Source organism: Bos javanicus, chromosome 25, assembly GCF_032452875.1.
Source record: "Bos javanicus breed banteng chromosome 25, ARS-OSU_banteng_1.0, whole genome shotgun sequence".
NCBI classification, from domain to species: Eukaryota; Metazoa; Chordata; class Mammalia; order Artiodactyla; family Bovidae; genus Bos; species Bos javanicus.
The window spans coordinates 38,704,640-38,726,492 of NC_083892.1; the positions used below are offsets into that span (position 1 = coordinate 38,704,640).

General features: G+C 48.5%; 1 protein-coding gene across 6 annotated transcripts in view; it reads left to right on the forward strand.

The window, feature by feature from the left end:
• Positions 1 to 21,853, forward strand: part of RNF216 (ring finger protein 216) — a 119,784-nt gene that overhangs the window by 94,740 nt on the left and 3,191 nt on the right. For all 6 annotated transcript variants that reach the window (XM_061402249.1, XM_061402254.1, XM_061402251.1 and 3 more), the window contains 3 exons: positions 2,618 to 2,715; positions 9,576 to 9,798; positions 21,423 to 21,492. In XM_061402249.1, coding sequence (XP_061258233.1) covers positions 2,618 to 2,715; positions 9,576 to 9,798; positions 21,423 to 21,492 — 391 coding nt within the window. The remainder of the gene's footprint in view (positions 1 to 2,617; positions 2,716 to 9,575; positions 9,799 to 21,422; positions 21,493 to 21,853) is intronic.

Sequence of the window (21,853 nt, forward strand, 5' to 3'; positions counted from 1 at the left end):
GCTCTTTACAGCATCTGACCTTGCTAGAACTATCACCAGTCACATCCACAGCTGGGTATTGTTTTTGTTTGGCTCCATCCCTTCATTCTTCCTGGAGTTATTTCTCCACTGATCTCCAGTAGCATATTGGGCACCTACCAACCTGGGGAGTTCCTCTTTCAGTATCCTATTGTTTTGCCTTGTCATACTGTTCAGTATGACAAGGCAGAAGCATCACTACGAACAAAGCTACTGGAGGTGATGGAATTCCAGTTGAGCTCTTTCAAATCCTGAAAGATGATGCTGTGAAAGTACTGCACTCAGTATGCCACCAAATTTGGAAAACTCAGCAGTGGCCACAGGACTGGAAAAGGTCAGTTTTCATTTCAATCCCAAAGAAAGGCAATGGCAAAGAATGCTCAAACTACTGCACAATTGAACTCATCTCACACGCTAGTAAAGTAATGCTCAAAATTCTCCAAGCCAGGCTTCAGCAATAATGTGAACCGTGCACTTCCTGATGTTCAAGCTGGTTTTAGAAAAGGCAGAGGAACCAGAGATCAAATTGCCAACATCTGCTGGATCATCAAAAAAGCAAGAGAGTTCCAGAAAAACATCTATTTCTGCTTCATTGACTATGCCAAAGCCTTTGACTGTGTGGATCACAATAAACTGTGGACAATTCTGAAAGATATGGGAATACCAGACCACCTGACCTGCCTCTTGAGAAGCCTATATGCAGGTCAGGAAGCAACAGTTAGAACTGGACATGGACCAACAGACTGGTTCCAAATAGGATAAGGAGTACATCAAGGCTGTATATTGTCACCCTGTTTACTTAACTTATATGCAGAGTACATCATGAGAAACACTAGGCTTGAAGAAGCACAAGCGGGAATCAAGATTGCCGGGAGAAATATCAGTAACCTCAGATATGCAGATAACACCACCCGTATGGCAGAAGGTGAAGAGGAACTCAAAAGCCTCTTGATGAAAGTGAAAGAGGAGAGTGAAAAAGTTGGCTTAAAGCTCAACATTCAGAAAACTAAGATCATGGCATCCGGCCCCATCACTTCATGGGAAATAGATGGGGAAACAGTGGGAACAGTGTCAGACTTTATTTTGGGGGGTTCCAAAATCACTGCAGATGGTGACTGCAGCCATGAAATTAAAAGACGCTTACTCCTTGGAAGGAAAGTTATGACCAACCTAGATAGCATATTGAAAAGCAGAGACATTACTTTGCCAACAAAGGTCCATCTAGTCAAGGCTGTGGTTTTTCCTGTGGTCATGTATGGATGTGAGAGTTGGACTGTGAAGAAAGCTGAGCACTGAAGAATTGATGCTTTTAAACTGTGGTGTTGAGAGTCCCTTGGACTCCAAGGAGGTCCAACCAGTCCATCCTAAAGGAGATCAGTCCTGGGTGTTCATTGGAAGGAATGATGCTAAAGCTGAAACCAATACTTTGGCCACCTCATGCGAAGAGTTGACTCATTGGAAAAGACTCTGATGCTGGGAGGGATTGGGGGCAGGAGGAGAACGGGACGACAGAGGATGAGATGGCTGGATGGCATCACCGACTTGACGGACGTGACTTAAGAGTAAACTCCGGGAGTTGGTGATGGACAGGGAGGCCTGGCGTGCTGCAATTCATGGGGTTGCAAAGAGTTGGACGCGACTGAGCAACTGAACTGAACTGGCAAAGCCTCACACAGACAGGCTTCAGTGGGCCTCGCCAGGCCTATTTTCAGTATCTGCAGTCCAGCTTCAGGGACCAAACTTACCCAACTTCCTCTGCCAGCATCTTTCTCTCACTGTTCCTCTGTCTGGAATGCTATTCTCCTTTTGCTTTCTTTGACTCATCTTCCTAATCTCAGGCTCCACTTCCTCAAGCCTTCACTGGCCCCCAGGCCAAACAAAGCTGATAACACCATCTTTTCCTTCATTGTACTTATTACGGTGGTGATTTCCATTTATGGAAATTACATTTGATTCATGTTTCTTTAAATTCTTGTTGTTGATGTAAGATAGTTTCCAGCGTATATGAGAATATTTTGTAAACTGTGATGGGTCCTCAAATAAAAAGTAATACTTTTTAAAATTTTTATTTATAAATGAAGTTATGCTATGGAGGATGATAGCCATGTTTTTTGAGTGAGGGGTGGCTGAGGGGATGTTTCCCTTAACGACCCCTAGTGATCCTAATCTAGGTTGTCCTTCGGTTCAGTTTTAACACAAGTAGTGTCTGCCAGACCAATGCTGGAATAGTGGGTGGAACCAGCCCTCAAACAGCTCACAGCATTTTAATTTTAAAAGCCCAAGACCACATAAATCTATCCTTTTAGATTTATGTTTTTTTCAAGCGACTCTTGGAATTTTTAGAAAGCCTTATACAAATTGGGTGATGGGAGCAGTGCTGTATTTTGATCTAAAGAGAGAGAAATTTCCTCATGGTTCCTTCTAATGATTCTTCTTCTGTTGAGAGATGTCTTAAGAAATATCCCTGCTGAAAGGGAGAGCGATCCTCCAAAAGAATTCAAGACAAGTGAAGCTTGTTTCACATTCCCTGTTGTTGAATGGAAACTTATATGGTATCTCTTCACCAAGAGCTGTCTTTGTGTCTCTCCTTTATCCCCAGGAAACCTGTAGGAAGTGTCAAGGACTCTGGAAAGAGCACAACGGCCTCACTTGTGAGGAGCTGGCTGAAAAAGATGACATCAAGTACCGAACATCTATGTGAGTAACATGGTTTGGGGAGCCTACTGACTGATTCTCAACTCCCCCATTAACCTGTCTTTGTGGGGGGAGCGGGGCATGGCGGGCAGTAAATGCTGTGTGAAAAAACAGGCTCTCAAGCTACTTCAGTCTAGAATAAGCTCAAGGGGGCAACCTAACCCCATCACAACCTCTAGAATGCAACGTGACGCCGTCAGTCAGAGCCGTTGCTGTATAGTGCTCCTTATGTATCTGGGCACTTTACAGATACTAACTTTATAAATGCATTGACTTACGTAATACAGATGTCTGTTTCTCTCTCATAATAGTCCAGCCCTGCCAGGCCGATAGAGCGCATCTGTCCCATGAGGTCATTCAAAAACCTCGTTCTCTTTATCTCATCACTTCGTCATTCCCTAGAGGAGTGTTCTCACCTCCATGGTTGTGACTAAGTTGCAACCATATTTGCACTCCAGCCCATAGGAGAGGAGAGAGACAGAAACATTATTTCTGCTCATACCCTGTTGCTCTAGACTGAGCCGCATGCTCACAGTCGGGCCCCAAGGCAGACTCCATATGTAGTCTCTAGCTGGCTGGTTTTTTGGTCCAGCTTAAATTTGAAGGGTAAGGAGTGGGTTTTGTAACCAAGAAAATGAAGGGGGAAATGGCTGTTTAGGGCAGTTAACAATCTCCAAGTCTCCACCAGAGATGGGTACTGTTATGGCTTAAAGCTCAACATTCAAAAAATGAAGATCATGGCATCTAGTCCCATCACTTCATGGGAAATAGATGGGGAAACAGTGGAAACAGTGTCAGACTTTATTTTGGGGGGTTCCAAAATCACTGCAGATGGTGATTGCAGCCATGAAACTAAAAGACGCTTACTCCTTGGAAGGAAAGTTACGACCAACCTAGATAGCATATTGAAAAGCAGAGACGTTACTTTGCCAACAAAGGTCCGTCTAGTCAAGGCTATGGTTTTTCCAGTGGTCATGTATGGATGTGAGAGTTGGACTGTGAAGAAGGCTGAGCACCGAAGAATTGATGCTTTTGAACTGTGGTGTTGGAGAAGACTCTTGAGAGTCCCTTGGACTGCAAGGAGATCCAACCAGTCCATTCTGAAGGAGATCAGCCCTGGGATTTCTTTGGAAGGAATGACGCTAAAGCTGAAACTCCAGTACTTTGGCCACCTCATGTGAAGAGTTGACTCATTGGAAAAGACTCTGATGCTGGGAGGGATTGGGGGCAGGAGGAGAAGGGGACGACAGAGGATGAGATGGCTGGATGGCATCACTGACTCGATGGACATAAGTATGAGTGAACTCCGGGAGTTGGTGATGGACAGGGAGGCCTGGCGTGCTGTGATTCATGGGGCGCAGAGAGTCGGACACGACTGAGCAACTTATCTGATTTGATCTGATCCTCATTTTACGAATGACAACAGCTGAGGCACAGAGAGCCCAAGTAAACACGCTTACGCAGCAGTGACTGGCAGAGCAGGAACTGGAATCCAGGCAAGGAGCTCCCTGGCTTTGCTGTTTGCCACAAGTTTAGTGGGTGGAATAATGTTCCTCAGAAGTGTCCCATGTCTCCCTAATTTGTGAAATCTGTAAACCTGTGGATATGTTACCTTACATGGCAAAAGGGACTTTCCAAATGTAAGGTTATTGAACTTGAAATTGAGAAGAATATCCTGAAGTATCCAGGTGACTGGATACAGTTCTTTGAGGGTATAGGACTGAGGTTCTCATTTTCTCAGCAGCAGTGAATAGAAGGTTATTCTCTGCTTCTGGAAGCTCTCACATTCCTTGGCTCATGGCCTTCTTCCTCTGTCTTCAAAGCCAGCCAAGGGCGGTGGAATTCTTCTCATGTCTCTCTGATTCTTTTGTCCATCTTTCCATCTTTGTCTGACCAGTGATAAACTTACTCTGCTCTTAAGGAGTCATGTGATCAGATTGGGGTTACCTGTAGTTAAGAGCCTGGAGCAAAGTTTTAAATTTTTCTGTGCCTAAAAATTTCCTTATCTGTTGACCAGTGCAAATTCAGTGCATGAAGCAAGCACCCAAAGCCAGTGCTCTGGGACAACCCAGAGGGATGGGACGGGGTGGGGAGTTCAGGATGCGGGACACATGTATACCTGTGGCCGATGCATGTTGATGTGTGGCTAAAACCACCACAGTATGGTAAAGTAATTATCCTCCAATTAAATTAAGTTTAAAAATTTTCTTACCTGTAAGGTATAGAGCATAATCATACCTACTTGTAGAGTTGTACAGATTAAAGCGTCCATGATGGATCGTGCCACATGATGCTTTCCATAAGTATTAGCTCTTTGTTGTTGTTTTTTAAGTAGAAGGCCCTGATTTATAAATTTGACAAAGCACATAAACAGACAGCTTCTTGCATTCAAGGCCTGCTCAGGCCTGGTTGTATGTATTCTGCTTGCACTTGGTGATGGAGTTTTGCCCAGCTCAATAAATTGGTTCTTGATGGCCCCCTGATCGGGCATTTGAACTACTCCAAGACTCAGTCACAGACCCAGAGATGTTTCTTAGAGTTGGTTACTTTTTGTTTGGTCCCACTGTGTGGCTTTTGGGATCTTAGTTCCCCAACCAGTGATCACCCAGGCTCCCACAGTAAAAGTACCAAGTCCTAACCTCTGGACCACCAGAGAATTCCCAGAGTTGGTTACTTTTTGAAAGCATAGCCCCTATTCTGACTTTCCTTTCAATTCCTGCTACCAGCTCCATTCAGCATGTTAGTCTGCTATAGACACTTGGAATGTAGCTTGGAAGGCTTCTCTTGGTTTAGGCACTGCTTAAACCTGGCCTTTTGTCTCAGGAGTAAGTGGATCAGAACCACATATCCAGATGTGATACATGTTAATTCCAAAATGCAGAAAGGCCTCCCAGATGTCTGACTTCTTTCTTCATGGTGGGAATACAAAATACAGCAATGTGTGGTTAGCTTTGGGAGGAATAATAGCCTGATAGATACACACATGACCTCCAGACCACCAGAGATTCATAGAAATTAGAGATATCTGTATTTTTAAGGGGTTTATCTCCCATTTTCTGGCATGCATATACCATATTAAAGTAAACTAGAGTGCCTGCTGCTTCCTGTTCCCTGGGTTCTAGTTGTATGTCATTAGAATGGTGGTCTAGTGTGTTACCTGTTGGGTGACAGATGATCAAGGTTCTTACCAACTGCTTCTGGTGTTCTCGGCTTATTGGACAGAAAATAAAAGCATTTTCCGGATCAATAGCTGCATACCAGTTGCCAGAGGTTCTGTTTGTTTGCTCTGGTGACATCTGGAACAGCAGCTGCAGTGAGAGCTATTACCCGGTCAGGCCTGTGCAGTGTTCTCCAGGACCTGTTCCTCGGTACAGGCCAGTCAGAGGAGTAAAGGAGATATGTTGGGAATCAACAGCCCTATGTCTTTGAAGCTTTTGATGGTGGCGCCAGTCTCAAAGATGGTCACAGGAATCTGGTGTCGCCTTTTGTGGGGAAAGGGTGCTCCAGGGGCTTCTACTTCTCTGCCACCCGCCCCCCATAGCCGTTACGCCAGGGACCAGAGACCCAAGGGACCCCAGTCGCCTACTGTCAGAAGTAAGAAACAGCAGGGTGCACACAGGGCGTAATGAGCGGTTTATTGCTGAGTCATAAGATACAGCATAGTAAGTGGCATGAGGTGAGGCAGGTGCTCCAGCAAAACTTGTACAAAAGTGTTGGTAGCAGCACTCTTGGTGTTAGCCAAATGAAGGAAGCAGCCCAGATGTCCAACTGATGAATGGCCAACCAAGTGTATTATAGCCATAGAGTAGAGTATTATTCCGGAGAAGGCAATGGCACCCCACTCCAGTACTCTTGCCTGGAAAATCCCATGGACGGAGGAGCCTGGCAGGCTGCAGTCCATGGGGTCGAGAAGAGTCAGACAGGACTGAGCGACTTCACTTTCACTTTTCACGTTCATGCATTGGAGAAGGAAACGGCAACCCACTGCAGAGAATCCCAGGGACGGGGGAGCCTGGTGGGCTGCCGTCTATGGGGTCGCACAGAGTCCGACACAACTGAAGTGACTTAGCAGCAGCAGCAGCAGAATATTATTCAGCCATAGAAAGGGAGAGAAGATACTTGGCTACACCATGGATGAGCTTTCAAAACAGGCTAAGTGGAAGAAGCCAGTCTCAGAACGCCACATCTTAACGTGATTCCATGTATATAAAGTACTCATAGGCATCCGAATATTTGCCTCTGTGCAGAATAGGCAAACCCACTGGAGACAGAAAGCACATTAATGGTTGCAGTGGAAAGGGGGTTGGGAAGAGTGACTGCTCCATAGGTCCCGAGCTTCCTTGGGGGATAATGAAAGTGTTCTGGAACCAGAGAAGGGTGATGGGTGTGCAACACTGGGAGTATACTGGATGTCCTTGAATTGTATACCTTAAACTGGATAAAATGGTTAATTTTTTGTCACGTCATCACCAAAAAAATACATACACATGCTCATGAAGCAAAGCCATTTAAGATTTCAAATAGCATGTGCCACAAGGAATAGACAGTGCCCAGAAGGCGCTCCCAGTGTTTTTCGGTAGTGGTGAGAACAGATAAGCAAGGGATCGTGGACTCTTGATTGGCTGTATAGAGCGGGGCAGTGGGCCTTCCTGTTTGGACACAAGGTCAGCACACACAGCTGCAGCTCAGGCCTCACTTCCTTTCCTGCAAACGATCACATCCTGTGGGCCTGTTTGCTTCCTGCCTAGTTTAGAATTGACTTGCCAAATCACCCTCCTCCCAAAAAAGCCAACTGTGATTTCTCCCCAGTGCCATTTTGCACTTTCACATTACTGGATAGGTGGTCACTACATCCCTTAAGAGCAGTCCTTTTTTGGGACAAGGTCATTCCGGTCGCATCTAGTACTATTGTTCCGCAGAAACGGATTTGAATAAATACTCCTGCAGTGTGAACAGCTGTTTGAACATCACAACAATGTTGAGTTGTATGTGTTCTTTATATTCCTCCATCCATTTAGAACTGCCTTGACTTCCCCCCACCACCACACCCAGTATTATTTCACATTGATGACTCACAGCTTGGTGACAGACCAGGCCTGTGCTTTCTTCCTAGAAAGGATAGTGTACTCTTGAGCCACTGCTCTCCCACACTACAGCCTGAGGGGCTGCCCAGGTAAGAAGTGAGCCAGTCCCAGGCCGCTAGAGCGCAGCGGCTTAAGGCCAGCCCGCAGTCTCCAGGGTGTGCTTACACAGAAAGCTCCTGCTTTGTAGAAAATTGCAGTTGTGTTGTGGTCACAGCTTTTCAGATGGCAGACCTTTTCATCAGAACCTTGTGAGTCTTACCATGGAGGATTGAGAAATGTGTTCACAGTTGCTGAGCTCACTGAAATCGTGAACATGTATACAATGTTGACAGTAATAAATTCATTTTTTAAAAACCTTGTCTCCTTGACCTTGTTTCCTGTTCAGCAAAACTGAGAACTCATTTGTTCTTCTGTAACTTGAACTGGATTTAAATTCTTTCAAGCCAGAGTTCTGCCTTCATTTTGGACCATTCAGAAATTAGACCTCAGTGAATAGCAGCCAGTTTCCTAATGCATTTTTTTCTTTGTTTAAACACATGATCTGGCTTTTGAGGAGCATACCACAATAGTCTTCTGAACATCGGTGTTTAAAAACGCTTGGCTGCCCCATGCTCACCTGGCTGCTGCTCCTTATTAGCAGAAAAACGGGGAGTGATGGAAGGGAGAAGGTTGCATTGTCTTAGCTCTGGGAGGGAGAGAGTGGATCAGAACTCATCCCCAGACAGTTATGGTCCTTACACTGAGGCAGTTCCCTGGTTACCACTCTGGGTTCGTACTTGGAGAGGAGAGGTGTGCTCGAGCAGCGGGATGAATCCTTCAGGGCTGTGCACCCTTGGGCTCCTTCGTGCCCTTCTTGGTCTCAGCAGGGACACCTTTGGCTCCTTCCCATCAGGACTGTAATTCTTCATGCCAGCTGGGTACAGGCAGCACAGCCTCTGCCCTCTACCTTCAGGAATTCAGTGCAGCAGAGGAAGACAGACACATGAGCATTACAGGCAAAGTTGGCACGTGTTATTTTAGAGTTAGGAACAGCACCGTAAGAAATAACTAATTCAGCAGTGCCAGCTATTGAAAAAGAGCCAAGACCTGTCATTTTGACTGTAGATAACAGTTAAAGTGCCTCTGAAAGCAAGTAGCCTCCCCACAAGCTTCGCATTGGCCAGGATTGAGTCATATGCATGCCCATCACCTAGCTGCAAGGGACCTGGGAATATAGGATTCCAACATGCCAGTTTGTCAGAGAAGGCGGGCTCTGCCAACAGGAGGAAGTCATAAAGTGGCTATTGGCTGGCCCCCAGGTATGTCTACCCTGGCCCAATGTCAGGTATTTAAAAATACAAGGTGTGTATAACTAAGGTTTACTGGCTCTCCATTATCCAGCTTTGTGTATATAAAAAACATTCTTTAGGAAGACCCCGAGTTTTTTTCTATTTTAAGCCTGTTAGGGACGCCTGTAACAAACAGAATAATCATCCTCCAAACACCCAGTACCAGGCACTGTGCCCCGGGTGCTTTGTTCTTATCTGTGATCCTCTTTCAGAACACTATAAAAACAAGGAAACTGAGTCTCCAAGCAGTTAAATAATTTACTCAGGGTCATCCAACTGAAAAAGCGAAGCCAGTTCTGAGACTCCAAAACATAGATTCTTTTCACCCTTTGCATGTCACCAGAAGAGCCAAGCAGTCATTATCTATGAAAAGAAATACTTTAACAGCCATATTTTTCTTTCATCTTTGCTGCTCTCTCCAATCATGTTTCTTCCTTTTTTTTTTTTTAAGTGAAGAAAAAATGACTGCTGCCCGCATTAGGAAATGCCACAAGTGTGGGACCAGCCTCATCAAATCTGAAGGCTGCAACCGCATGTCCTGCCGCTGCGGTGCCCAGATGTGCTACCTCTGCCGCGTGTCCATCAATGGCTACGACCACTTCTGCCAGCACCCTCGCTCCCCAGGAGCCCCCTGCCAGGAGTGTTCCCGATGCTCTCTCTGGACCGACCCCACTGTAAGTGAACAAACGGCTGCCTGTCACTTTGTAGGGGGCAAGTATCAATACTGTGATACAACAAAAAGAGGTCTTACACATACCTAGTGCATTTTGACCCCTGAAAAGATAGGGAACTGCACAGACTGATAACAATACCTGAAAACTGAAAAAGTAGCTAAAAGCTACTCTGCAGAGAGCAGCACTCCCCTATAGTTCATAAGCAAGTTCTTTTGATCCTTTACAGAATAGACTTTCATATGCCATTCAAAATATTTTTGAGCATAGAAAAATAAGGAATGTTTTACATGTATTTGTATAAAGCCAGCCAAATGCTGATACCAAAACCTCTCAGAGGTAACCCTGAAAAAGAAAGCTACAGGTTTATCTCACTTATGAATATAAATAAAATGTCACCAAATAGAAACCATGACCAGGAAAGATTGTTCCAGATGTTCAGAAATGGTTCAGTATTAATAGCTATTGATAATAGTTTACTATATGATACCTTTGGATGATAAAAAGACAAATGCAGTCGGCCTTCATATCTACAGGTTCTACATCTGTGGATTCAACAACCATGTATCGAAAATATTCAAGGAAAAAAAAATTCCAGAAAGTTCCAAAAAGCAAAATTTGAATTTGCCACGTGCCAGCAACTATTTATATAGCATTTACCTTGTATAAAGTGCTTCCCTAATAGCTCAGTTGGTAAAGAATCCACCTGTAATGCAGGAGACCCTGGTTCAATTGCTGGGTTTGAAAGATCTGCTGGAGAAGGGATAGAATACCCACTCCATTATACTTGGGCTTCCCTTCTGGCTCAGCTGGTAAAGAATCCACCTGCAGTGTAGGAGACCTGGGTTGGGAAGGTCCCTTGGAGAAGGGAAAGGCAATTACCTATAATTTTGAAAATGAGACTTAATTTTTACTATGAAGCTGCACTAATCAAAGTCATGTAGACTAATGCAGGAATAGGCAGATAGATCAAAGGGAGACAGCAGAGACAGGAATAGCCCCAGGAGAATTTGAAGTGATAAAAGTTTCATTCAGATCCTTACAGAAATGATAGATTCATCCATTCTTTCATTTGTAACTACTCAGTATTGCTAGGACTAGTCTTCATGGAGTTTACAGTCTTATTAAGTTTAAAACGAAACCCCTTCCCGTGGTTGGTGCAGTGCAGGAAGAGTCATAGAGTGATGTGGCAGAGAGTGTCAGGAGCAGGAGCAGGAAGTCATCTCGGCAGACCTCTCTGAGAGGCAGCGTCTGCAGTGAGACCTGCACGCAAGCCAAAGAAGTCAAACAAAGCCAGCCTGTTGTGGAACAGAGAAGGCCAGTGTGGCTTGCAGGTGGTGAACGAGGGGAGGAAGGTGAGAGAGGTGGGCTCTGAAGCAGCCCGCGGGTCTCACCGAGTGGCTGGCGGGAGCTGTCACAGGCCCGAAGGACACAAGTGACTCGGCCTAGTTTAAGTGGTAAAGGTCGTGCTGGCTGCTCTGTGGAGAGGGAAACATCCAGTAGCTGTTTGGAGGGCACTGGGCAAGCCATCTGAAGATGCTCCAAGGACACAGGGGAGATGACTTACAGTCTCGGAGAAGGCAAGGTCCTTCTTAGCACTGTCTCAAGGCCAGGCTGAGAAACACAAATCCTCTTTGGCAAAAGACACCATAAACAAAGGTAAAGATAAATGAAAAACTGGAGGAAGTAGTTGTCACACATAAATTATGTAGATACATATATTGTTAATATGTAAAGAGTAATATGACTGAGTTAGAAATCAGTAAATATCCCTATAGTAATAAGGATCAGTTTGGATGTGGGTAAGAGAAAGCCAAGAAATAACAGTGGCTTAGACATGACAGATGTTTCTCTCTCCCTCCTGTCTAAGTACAGTGGTGAATAGCCCAATACGGTATATAGCTGTAGAAAGTGATGCCATGTATCTATATATAACATGGAGAGAGGGAGAGAGAAAAACGTGGAAAGACTTACATGAACACACATAGCGAGTAGATGGGGTCACAGACCCAAGTTAGCCCCGGGGCCAGTACATAACTGACGGTGAATGTTGAGCAGGCCAGGACTACGGGACAGCAGGATGTGGGGAATGGGGCGTGCGGAGAGATGGGCACCAAAGATTGACCATCAGTCCAAATCTAAAACACTGTTCAAGCTAGGACTGTATAAGTCAGAGATAAAAGACTTGTTAGCCCCTGGTGTAGAACATCTCCACCAGCTCTAGTAAGAAAAGGTGCTGGGGTGTTGGGCCAGCCCCTGCTGGAAGCCACAGGCAGGCCAGGCAGGCGGCCTCGTCCTCAGAGCTCCCCACAGGCTCAGAAAAGCACTGAGTTCTCTTGAAAATCCCGTGTCCGCACAGCAGGAATAGTCTCCTTCCCGGGTGGAAAGCCAGGCTGAGGAACCCAGGAGCCACTCTCACTCCACAGCCCCGTGACCCAGCAAGACCCTTAGCAAGCCTACCCTCCTGTCGCTGAGAAAGTAATCGACCTAAGGGGTGACTTTGGAGCTAGACAGTCACCCTCCTGTTGCTGGTTGAGTGGGGGGAGGTGCAGGCACAGTGGGATGCTCTGTGCAGTGCTCTCCAGGGGGCCCCACGCTGCCTTGTAGCAAAACTCCCCGCCCCAGACCTGGCCGTTGGCTGACTTGCTTCCTGGGTCCCAGCCAGCCAGCAGCTGGGTGCCTGCTCATCTCTAGGAACTTGGTGAAGAAATCGGGTCTTTTTCTTCAGCTGGAGCTCCTAGGAAGCATTTCCTAGGCTGCTCTCCTCTCCGGAAACAAAGAGCAGTGTGGGAGTGGCCATGTGCAGGAGGGTGAGCGGCAGGCGGTCTGGCCTCCTCTCAGCCCTGCTTTCCTTTCTGCTCCTTCTCATTCTTCCTTCTCCCGCCACATCTTTTCTTCCCACACGTGGAGTTGATTATAAAGGTTTCCTTCTGTTGCCTTGTTCGGCCCACAGATGCAACTTCCCTGTGTTTTCTTGTTGAACTGTCGTCTTCTACCCTGAGAAAGGTTCTGTATTTGCTCAAAGTATAAAGTTCGAAAGGAAGGTCAGGCCAACATAAATCCCTGCGATTTCCTCGGGCAGCCACAGCCAGAGATTTTGTTCCACTTGTCCTGTTCCCATCAAAACTGGGATCAGCCCCGTCTCCTTGATTCTCACCAGGAGACCGATTGAATTCCAACCGAGCATCTGTTGGGGCTTCTGGGAACACAAAGCCATTCAGAAGTCCAGGGAAACAAAGCATGCCCTGTCATCCACCCTTCTCTCTGGCTTAATTAACCAGCAAGGCCAGGAAGAATCTCTCGTTTGTCCGTGAGGGAGTTATCCCTTCGTGGTTTGGAGGGAAGTTGAGTTTCTGTCCTTAATGACTGCGGATTGCTTGGGAACTGAACTAACTCCATATTAGAGAGCTGTCAGTTATCTGTTAGTTGTTGAAAATAAGCTCAAAACATTCAACCAAGAGTCTTGTAAAACAAGATGTTTTTTTAGGAAGGAAAAAAGTAACAGAAGCAAGCCAGTCACGACAAACTACAGTTTTCTAGTTTAGGGGTCAGAATGCACAGACAGATCACAACCTGTAAATGAACAGACATTATTTTGCAGTGGGGGATGGGTTGCCCTGGGACTTTACTGGACCCAGATGAGCTTTTTTCTTGTCCGTGAGTGGTAACCTAGTGGGGTTAACGAGTTACACCTTACTGTTACTAGAAGCTGTGTTCAGAGCAGTCACCTAGCAGGCTGGATTCTAGAAGTGGGACAAAATTCATAAGAGCATTTTCTCTTTAAATACAAAAACAAAGTTGGTTTTATCTTGGGTTTTGGCTACCAGAAACTGCACAGAATTGTTCTCTACAACTTCTTTGTTTTTTAAATATAAGAATTTGAGGCATGTTCAGTTCAAATAAAACCCTAGGGCTTTTACAACCAGTTTACAATTTGGCACCATTATCGCCTAGCCATTTGGTCAGGAGACTTATTTATTTTTCCTAAACCTGCAGTGGATTGAACCTGACGTTAATATGTGTTAATATATTTAATTCTGTGACTATGCTCTAAGGCAGCTGTATCATCCCAGTTGTATAAATGTAGAAACTTGCAGAAGATTATGTCAGTAAAATGTGGCATGGGGAAACCCGGTGGTTAGCGCTCCACACTCCCACTGCCAAGGGCCCAGCTTCACTCCATGGTTGGGGAATGAAGATCTTGGAAGCTGCGTGGTGCAGCCAGACTTAAAAAACAAACAAAAAAAAAGTGGCCCGTGTTGATCTCAGGTCTTCTATTCTCTCCACATCTTAAACAAAGCTACCCACCGGCCCTCTGCCCTCAGTTGGCTCCAGTACCGTCCAGCCTGGACCAGCATCTGCCTTCCTGATGGGTCAGGGGCACTGAGGGCACTGGGCTTCTTTGAGACTCTTGTTTGAGTGGCCTGGGGAAAGAAGAGGAGGGGAAAGTATTTCAGAGGATCAGGGAGCGAAAGGTGGAGACCCTTTTAGAGAATATCTTCAGAAAGATACTCCAGACTTCAAGTCGGTAACTAATTGTTAGTTTCAGTGTTTTTTCCCTGAACTTTTAAAATGTACCTTCTGTAGAAGAAACAAGATGGTAAGGTGAACCTCATGTCTAAATACAATGGCTTCTATCACAGCATGGGGGCGGGACCACTTTCTTATCCTACAAATGAGGAACAGGATTCGAGTCACTTGGTAAAACCAGGATGCAAGCCCAGGTCTTCAGGCAGATGTTAGCTCCTTCCAGTCCTAAAGTCTCCGCAGTCCCGCGCGAGGTCACAAGTATAGGAGCTGGCCAGGAGCGGCCCACGGGTCCCTGAGCCCAGTGAAGAGGCAGGCCTGCATAGAGGGGCAGGCCCTCACCGAGCAAGTTGCAGATGCAGAAAGGGGCCTCGACAGTGTGCCCAGTCAGTTCATATGTGACTCAAGGACGGCACCAAGGAGGCAAGCAGTGTGGCTCAGTCCATTCGACATGGCCTGTGGGCCTGTGTGACGTTCAGCACACACCAGCGGGCCCCAGGCTGCGTCCTGGAGCCTGACAGGAGTCACAGCGTGGCCACTTTCCATGCGCCTCCAGGTTCCAGCCAGGGAGCGTCGACAGAAAGGTTTGGGTTCCAGGCCCCTGTGCCCCAAGGAGTCTTCACAGAACCAGCCAAGAGCCGTCCAGCCTGCGCTCCTCCCCGGCGCCCCTTCGTTGCCTCTCCAGACCCCAGCTGCACAGCACGTGCTGCCCCGGCCGCAGTGCACCCTCCTCCCCCAGTTTCCTGTTGTGGGGGGACAGCTGGCGCTGGGGGGTTAGGGTCTGGTGTTGCTTGGCGAGCTGCAGCCGATCTGGGAATAATTTGAAACTAAATCCTCAGCTCTTTGGAAGCCTTTTATGAAATCATTGCAAGTTTATTAACAACAGCTGTGGCCACACATGACCTAGATCCCAGCCCCAACCCCACTCCCAAAATGGTAGCAGTTGACTTGCAATTCTCAGTCCCCTCTTTAAGGGGAAAAAAGTGAAGAAGAAAAGTCACCACCCTCCCTTCGTGGTCACAGGAGGCTTGCAGCAGGCAAGTGGGTGGCCAGCCCTGGTGCCCAGACATGTTGAAGGAAACAGGCTCAAAAGAACGTTTAAAAGCTTCACAAGAACAGCTACACACTAAGTGCTCAGACATCTGTTTCACGAACCTTCAGCCTGTGGTGGCGATTGTTGTCAATATCATGGGTGGAAACTTTCTCTTCTTCCCTTTAACCAGTTGCAATTTCTCTTCATCTTCTCCCATCCAGGCCCTGCTCCATGGGCAGAGCTGTGGGGCTTCATTGTTGGGGGACACATTTTAAGGAATTGGGCTTTGGGGTGGTTTTTCTTCATGAAAGCCTGTCTGCTTTTCTCCCTCACTTGTGCCGGCTGCCAGCATGCTGAGTTGGTACTGGGAGAGGCCGCCCACTGCCAGCCCCCGAATGCTCTGGCTCGCCTCACTCCCCAGCCACCATGTGAAGCAGGCGTGTCAGAGTCTTCCGGGTTAGGCCAGCGTTTCTGTATCTTGCTGAGCTCAGACGAATTCAGCGGAAGGAAACAAAACTCTCCCCCTGTTAAGATGCAGCCGCTCGTGTCTTTACATAAAGTGTTCTTCCAGATCTGCTGGGTGGTGAGATGCTGTATCCCTCTCTGCTTTGACCCTTTGTCCTCGGCATTGTGTTGGGGTGCGCCGGCCCATCGTGAGCACCAGACGTGTTCTCCTCCCTGTCCTCATTGCTCTTGGGCCGGGGGGTGGGGAGGCGTGTGGGCTCCCCCAGTGTGGCCATGAGTAGTGATGGAAGTGCTGTGGACTCACTTCTACTCAAGCCTGCTGTTTCGTTACACTCAGTCTGAGACTTGGTTACGTGCCCATTCTGTGGATCTGTTTGAAAGGTTTCACCAAGGTTAGGAGGGGGCAGAAAGAAGGCAGAGAAGGCCTACAGGGTCCATCTTAGGCCGTGAGCCAAAGGCCATGGAGAGGAATGCTGGGGTGAGCATGTTGCCTTGGATTGCCACTCACTGGGACCTGTTGAGGTGTCCAGTGTGGTGATGTGGGCAGTGCAGTCTGTTCCTCCCGCAGTTCCCCAGTGACCGAGGCAGTCAGGGTGTGGAGGGGCACTTAGGCCTCGAGGGGGCGTGATTCAGCCTCCACCTCCACTAGGGGCGGAGCAGTCGGAGCAGCACTGACCGCTCGCTCAGAAGGCTTCAGCCCCTGCCTGCTTGCAGAGTCCGGATCTGCCTGGGCCCCCTGGGGACAGGAAGCCCAGGAGGAGCAGCCAGGCCCTGCCCCGGTCCCAGTCTCACTCCTCACCGCTTAACACGGTGACCTTCAGCCTGTAACTGCATTGCAGAGCCTGTTTCCTCGTGGCCGGGAGAGACACATGGCGTGCAGGCGCGTGTGAGCGAGAGCAGCACACACACAGGCAAGTGGGACCCGAGCGTGCAGCATGAGGCCTTCTAGAAGGGAACCTCAGGTTTTGCATGTGAGATATGGATACAGAAACAGCGGTAATTAGGCCAAAATCTTCCAAGGAGTTATCTCTGCTGAGATAACTTGGTGAGTTTACTTGTGTTTTTTTAAACTCTTGTTCCTAAGATTGCTTTAATGTGTAAGAATCAAAACTTGGCTTTTTGTGGCATAAGGAGAAAATCCCATGGGACCCCAAGGTATACAGGTAACTTGGTGGCCTCATGAGGAACTGTGTCAGCAAGGCAAGGACATGCAGAGATGGCCTGGAATAGCACCCCGGTCAGGAGCAGTGAGCGACTCCATTACCTCGAGCCAGTGAGTCCTGTGGCCTTGGTGGTGGAGCCTGGCCTGCATGTTCGGTTCCTGGCTTGTGGGCTCCCTGAGCTCCTGGCTCCTGCTGTGGGTGAGAGGGTCTCAGAGGCCAGTCAGAGACCTGATGTTTCAAGTGGTGTCACATGCACTCCTGGGTAAGCAGACCTCAAGAAAAATCAGAATTTTCAGGGAAGAGTCTCCTCTCTGCTGTCCTGGTTGTTCACCTCCTTGAATAGAGGTATTTTATTTTGCCCTGTTCCCTTCTTTTATTTAGTAGAGAAAGAAGATTTCAGAGTTATGTCCATCCCAAAGAGAAGGAACTCTCTTATATTTCAAAGAGGGCAAGAGACAAGACACTCTTTGTAGAACAAAGCAGGGCCTAAAAATAATCACCTCTGATAGTTCTTAGGGCAGGCAGTCACACTGCCTCCAGTCCCAGTGTTCCAGAAGCTTTTGTTCAAACATGGATGGTTTAAGTGCTTGAGAGCTCAGGCTTTGAGATTGCAAGGCCTGGATTCAAAAGTGACTGTGTGTGCCTCAGTTTCCTTATTTGTAGTATAGGCATTACTCAGTAGTACCAAACTTCTGGCATTGTTAAGAAATGTTCATGAAGTGCTTAGAATAGGAGCTGACACATAGTAAGCACTCAGTAAGTATTAATGCCCTTATGTCACTGTCCTTCAGATCAGATCAGATCAGATCAGTCGCTCAGTCTTGTCCGACTCTTTGCGACCCCATGAATCGCAGCATGCCAGGCCTCCCTGTCCATCCACTTACTTCTCACAGTAAACCTGCTATGGAAATGATTAGACCCCCGCCTGGGTCCTGCTGGGTCTTCTAGAGGGGTCCCCAGGCCAAGGTGTGTGGAACCTCGAAGCTGGAGTTCTTCCATCACGCCAGCTGCTTTTCTGTTAGGAAGCCAATGCTATTGTAAGATAAAATTCCCTAGCTGCGGGGCACGGGGTGAGTGAGCGAGCCCTCCATCCCACCTGGATTTCCTGTAAGTGACTCAGCCCCTGTGGGGGGCTGGAGGGCAGTGCATGCTGTGATCCAGCCCACACACGCACCCCCAGCCCTCTCAGCATCTTTTTTCCTCCCATTGTTCCAGTTTCCAGCAGCCTAGGTGTGTACTAGCTTTGCAGAATGCCAAGCCTTCTTCACCAGTGTCCTTGATCACTGTGAATGATGACACTTAGGGCGCCTGAGTGTTTCCCAAGGGAGCTCATGTCTAGAAAAGCCTCAGTAGCCTCACATGCTGCTTACCCAAACCCAGGAGTGTTCTGATGAGGGCCATTCTTCACCTGTTAAGAATCAGAATCAACCCCAAACTGCCTTCTCTCTCCTTTAACATTATTAATTTTTTAAGTTGTGGTAAAATATGTATAAAAGTGCATTTTTAAAGTGTAGAATTCAGCCTGCCTTCACTCTTGAGGAATTTTAAGGGCTCAAAGGAAACTGTTTGTGGAAGGGAATTCCACCCCAGATGAAGTAAAAAATCTTCCCCCTTAGAGTCTAACATACTTGGCTGAAAACGTAATTTTTTTCTTTAAAAAAAAAAAAAGTGTTTGAGTTCTTAGTTTCTAGACATAGTGCCCTGTGACTCCAACCAGTTGGAGAAAGTTGAAATCTGAAACGCCTAACCCATATTCTAGGTATAACTGACAATTTACTTATTATTTATGGTAACAATCACTGCTCAAAATAGTTGAGTGCTGACATTTTCTGGTGAAATGCAGACTGTATTTAGACTCTGAAGAGCACTGCCTAACCAGGGAATGAATGCCAGAACTTGAGGACAAACGGTCCTAAGTCCACTGACCAATCGGGAGAGTTACCGGCGCAAAGGTAGGAAGGGAGGAGGCCCAGGTCCTCCTGGAGGGTGCCGAGCTTAGCCTGGCGGGCTCTGTCCCCACCCTCTGGAGGGGCTCGGTGCCGGCCCAGCAGTCTGGGCCAGCGCGGGGCCTAGGCCGCTCCGTCGTCTGGAGCTGGCAGACCTGACTTAGGAAGCTTGGCTCGCACTTCCTGTGCAAGTGCCTCCCACCCACCTATTTATTCAGGGGCGAACTTTTACCAGGAGCATTTGGATTTATCACAGGAAACTTGGTGTTGATAAAAATGCGGCAGGTGCCCTGCTCATCCATCCCATTTACAGTGCTGTAAGAGGCATGGAGTCCACTCACAAAGCACCCCTCACCCTTCATTCCTCATCCTGACAAATGAGACTCTGAGGAGGAAGAGGGGGCAGGGCTCAGGGGTCGGTCCTCAGTGCTGTGAAAGTCCTCTTTAAGCCCATGGAGAAGACCACAGTGGAATGCCAGCTGGAACTGTTTGCAGCACAACCATATATGCTCCCTGGGGAAGGGGCCAGGTCTCCCTGATTATGAGCTGTGCATCCAGCATGCTCAGTACACACTCCCGACTGAAAGAATTCCTACACCCGCCACGTTTTCAAGTCAGACGTCAGGATCAGGGAACCATCAAAGTAGCTCTTTGGGGGGTTTCTGAGACTTCCCGTCTTTCTGAAATCTCACCCCTGGCGTTTCGGGCAGCTTTCGTCCCCTCAGTGAGGCGTGCCTGTGCAGTGCTGGGTCTTACACGCTAAGCCCGTGCAGTCCCTAGAGCAGCCCACTTCACAGAAGAGATGCAGGGACTCGGGCGTTCAGGAATGTGCGGGCCCAGCTCTCTCAGGGCAGGGCAGGGCAGAGCAACAGCTCTCCCACGTTCCATTCTTCTAGATCACTCTTTTCTTAACCTTTCTTCCTAGGCTGGCCACTGGCAACAAAATGCAGGTGTTGGCCAGCTTCTAGCCTAGATAAGTAGGATTAATCTTGACCTTCACATGGAGACCTTCAGTCTGCGTCCACCAACACCTGCTGCGTTGGTGGAGCTCTTTGTGTTGATTGGCTGAGCAGTTACTCCAAGGCAGTAAGTTTCCTCACCTGGGGTGTTCGCAAAGAGGCTGCGTGACCTCTTAGGATTTTTTGTGGAGTAGGTGTCCGATGCACACTGAGTGAGTGACCCTCATGACTCCAGGATCATGGCAGGGCCGTCACTGTCTGAAGTCAGTGTGACCATCTTTGCTGTGACCTTAGTAACTGCCCACGGCCCGGCTCCATGCTGAGACTGCCAAGCTCTCCTGTGGTCCAGGGGTTCCACGTGTTCTTCACATCCCCCCATTCACATCTGCAGAGTTCCACAGGTGATGTCAGGCAGTGTCTAGTCGGAGTGGAAAATCCAGCTATCACTGACAGTTTTCCAGCCCAGACTTCACCAGGCAGCACTTGAGTCCAGCAGACTTCCCCACCCCCATATTGGGCACCCCTGCCCTTCTTACTTCTGCCCAGCCCACCTGCCCTGGACTCTTGGAGAGGCTGCTGCTGGACCCTAGGAGACGGAGCACGCCTGCCTGCCACTCGGTTTTGTCAGCTTCTGACTGCAGCATCTGCTCTGCTCCTTGTCCAGCCCCAGTTCCCGGGGTGGGCTTGAGTCCTGCACCCTCCGTGGCCGTGCCAGTGCAGCAGCAGCCCTGTGGCTGGCAGCAAAGACATGCGCCATATTGATGGGTCTTGTGAGTGTCCTCTCAGCCCCTAGCCTTTCTGCAGGGCCGCTGAGGAGCGGGTCGAACCCCAGCACGTTGCACAGGACAGGCCTGGGCCAGGTGGAGGTGAGGGAACCATACGTGGCAGGGACCCCGAAGTGTCCCTGGTGAAGCCCACATGTCTGCCTGTGCCCAGGCTGGGACCATCCACATCTGAGTCACCCATTAGCAAAGCAGGCCTCCCGAGCATGAGTCTGTCTGGGACTTCCTAAACTGCTGTGCCTTCCTCGTGGCCCAGCCAGTGCTCTGTGGGCAGGATGTTGCTCCGTCTGTCACCCACCACTGACTAGGAGCTGACCGCCAGCTTCAGGGTCAGCAGGCCAGTGAACTGTCCAGCCCAGTTCAGGGAGTCTGCAAGACTGGCAGGCTCTACTCAGAAGGGTGTCTGTGCCCAGAGCTTGTAGACTCAAGATCTAAAGCTCCTCAGGCCCTGCCTACTCCAGACTCAGCCCATCCCAAGCCTTTGGGTAGCCCTCTGCCTGGAAGTTCTTAACCCTGAGCTGAGTGAACGGAGCAGGCTCTCAACCCGGCCTCTAGACGGCCACCCGCCCTGCACAGGCCCGCTCTCTGTCCCAGCCTCACGGGAACACCATCTGGTGCTGAAGGAAGAAGGTTCTTGGAGACCTGGGAACGAGGGGTGTGCAGACCCATGGCCTCCTGCATGTCCCAGTAGGGCCTGAGCCCTGCATGGAGCTGGCTGAGGGCAAACTTGTCATCAGTTGCTTTTCTTCTAGGAAGATGATGAGAAGCTAATTGAGGAAATCCAGAAGGAGGCCGAAGAGGAACAGAAAAGAAAGAATGGAGGCAAGTTCTCCCCAGGACAGGCCCTGCGCCCAGGCAGTTCGTATCCACGGGGAGGGAAGGACGCCCACTGCTTGCCTCTGTGGGAATCCCGGCCCCCTACCCGCCAGGGAACGCCCAGGGAGGGCTGTCCTTCAGGCAGGCCCCAGTCTACCCCACCCACAAGTCCAGCTCCCTCTGGGAAAGGTCCCGAGAGTTTAGAGGCAGTGTTAGCAGCTCCGTGAAGGCTGGGAGGTAGGTCCTAGCTGGTGAGATTGAACTTTAGGAAGCAAACAGGAGCCACAGCCAACTGAAAAAGACAGGAGACCCCTCTGAGGCTGGAGGAACACGATGGAGCTCCTGTCAGTGGCCACCTAGGCCCTGG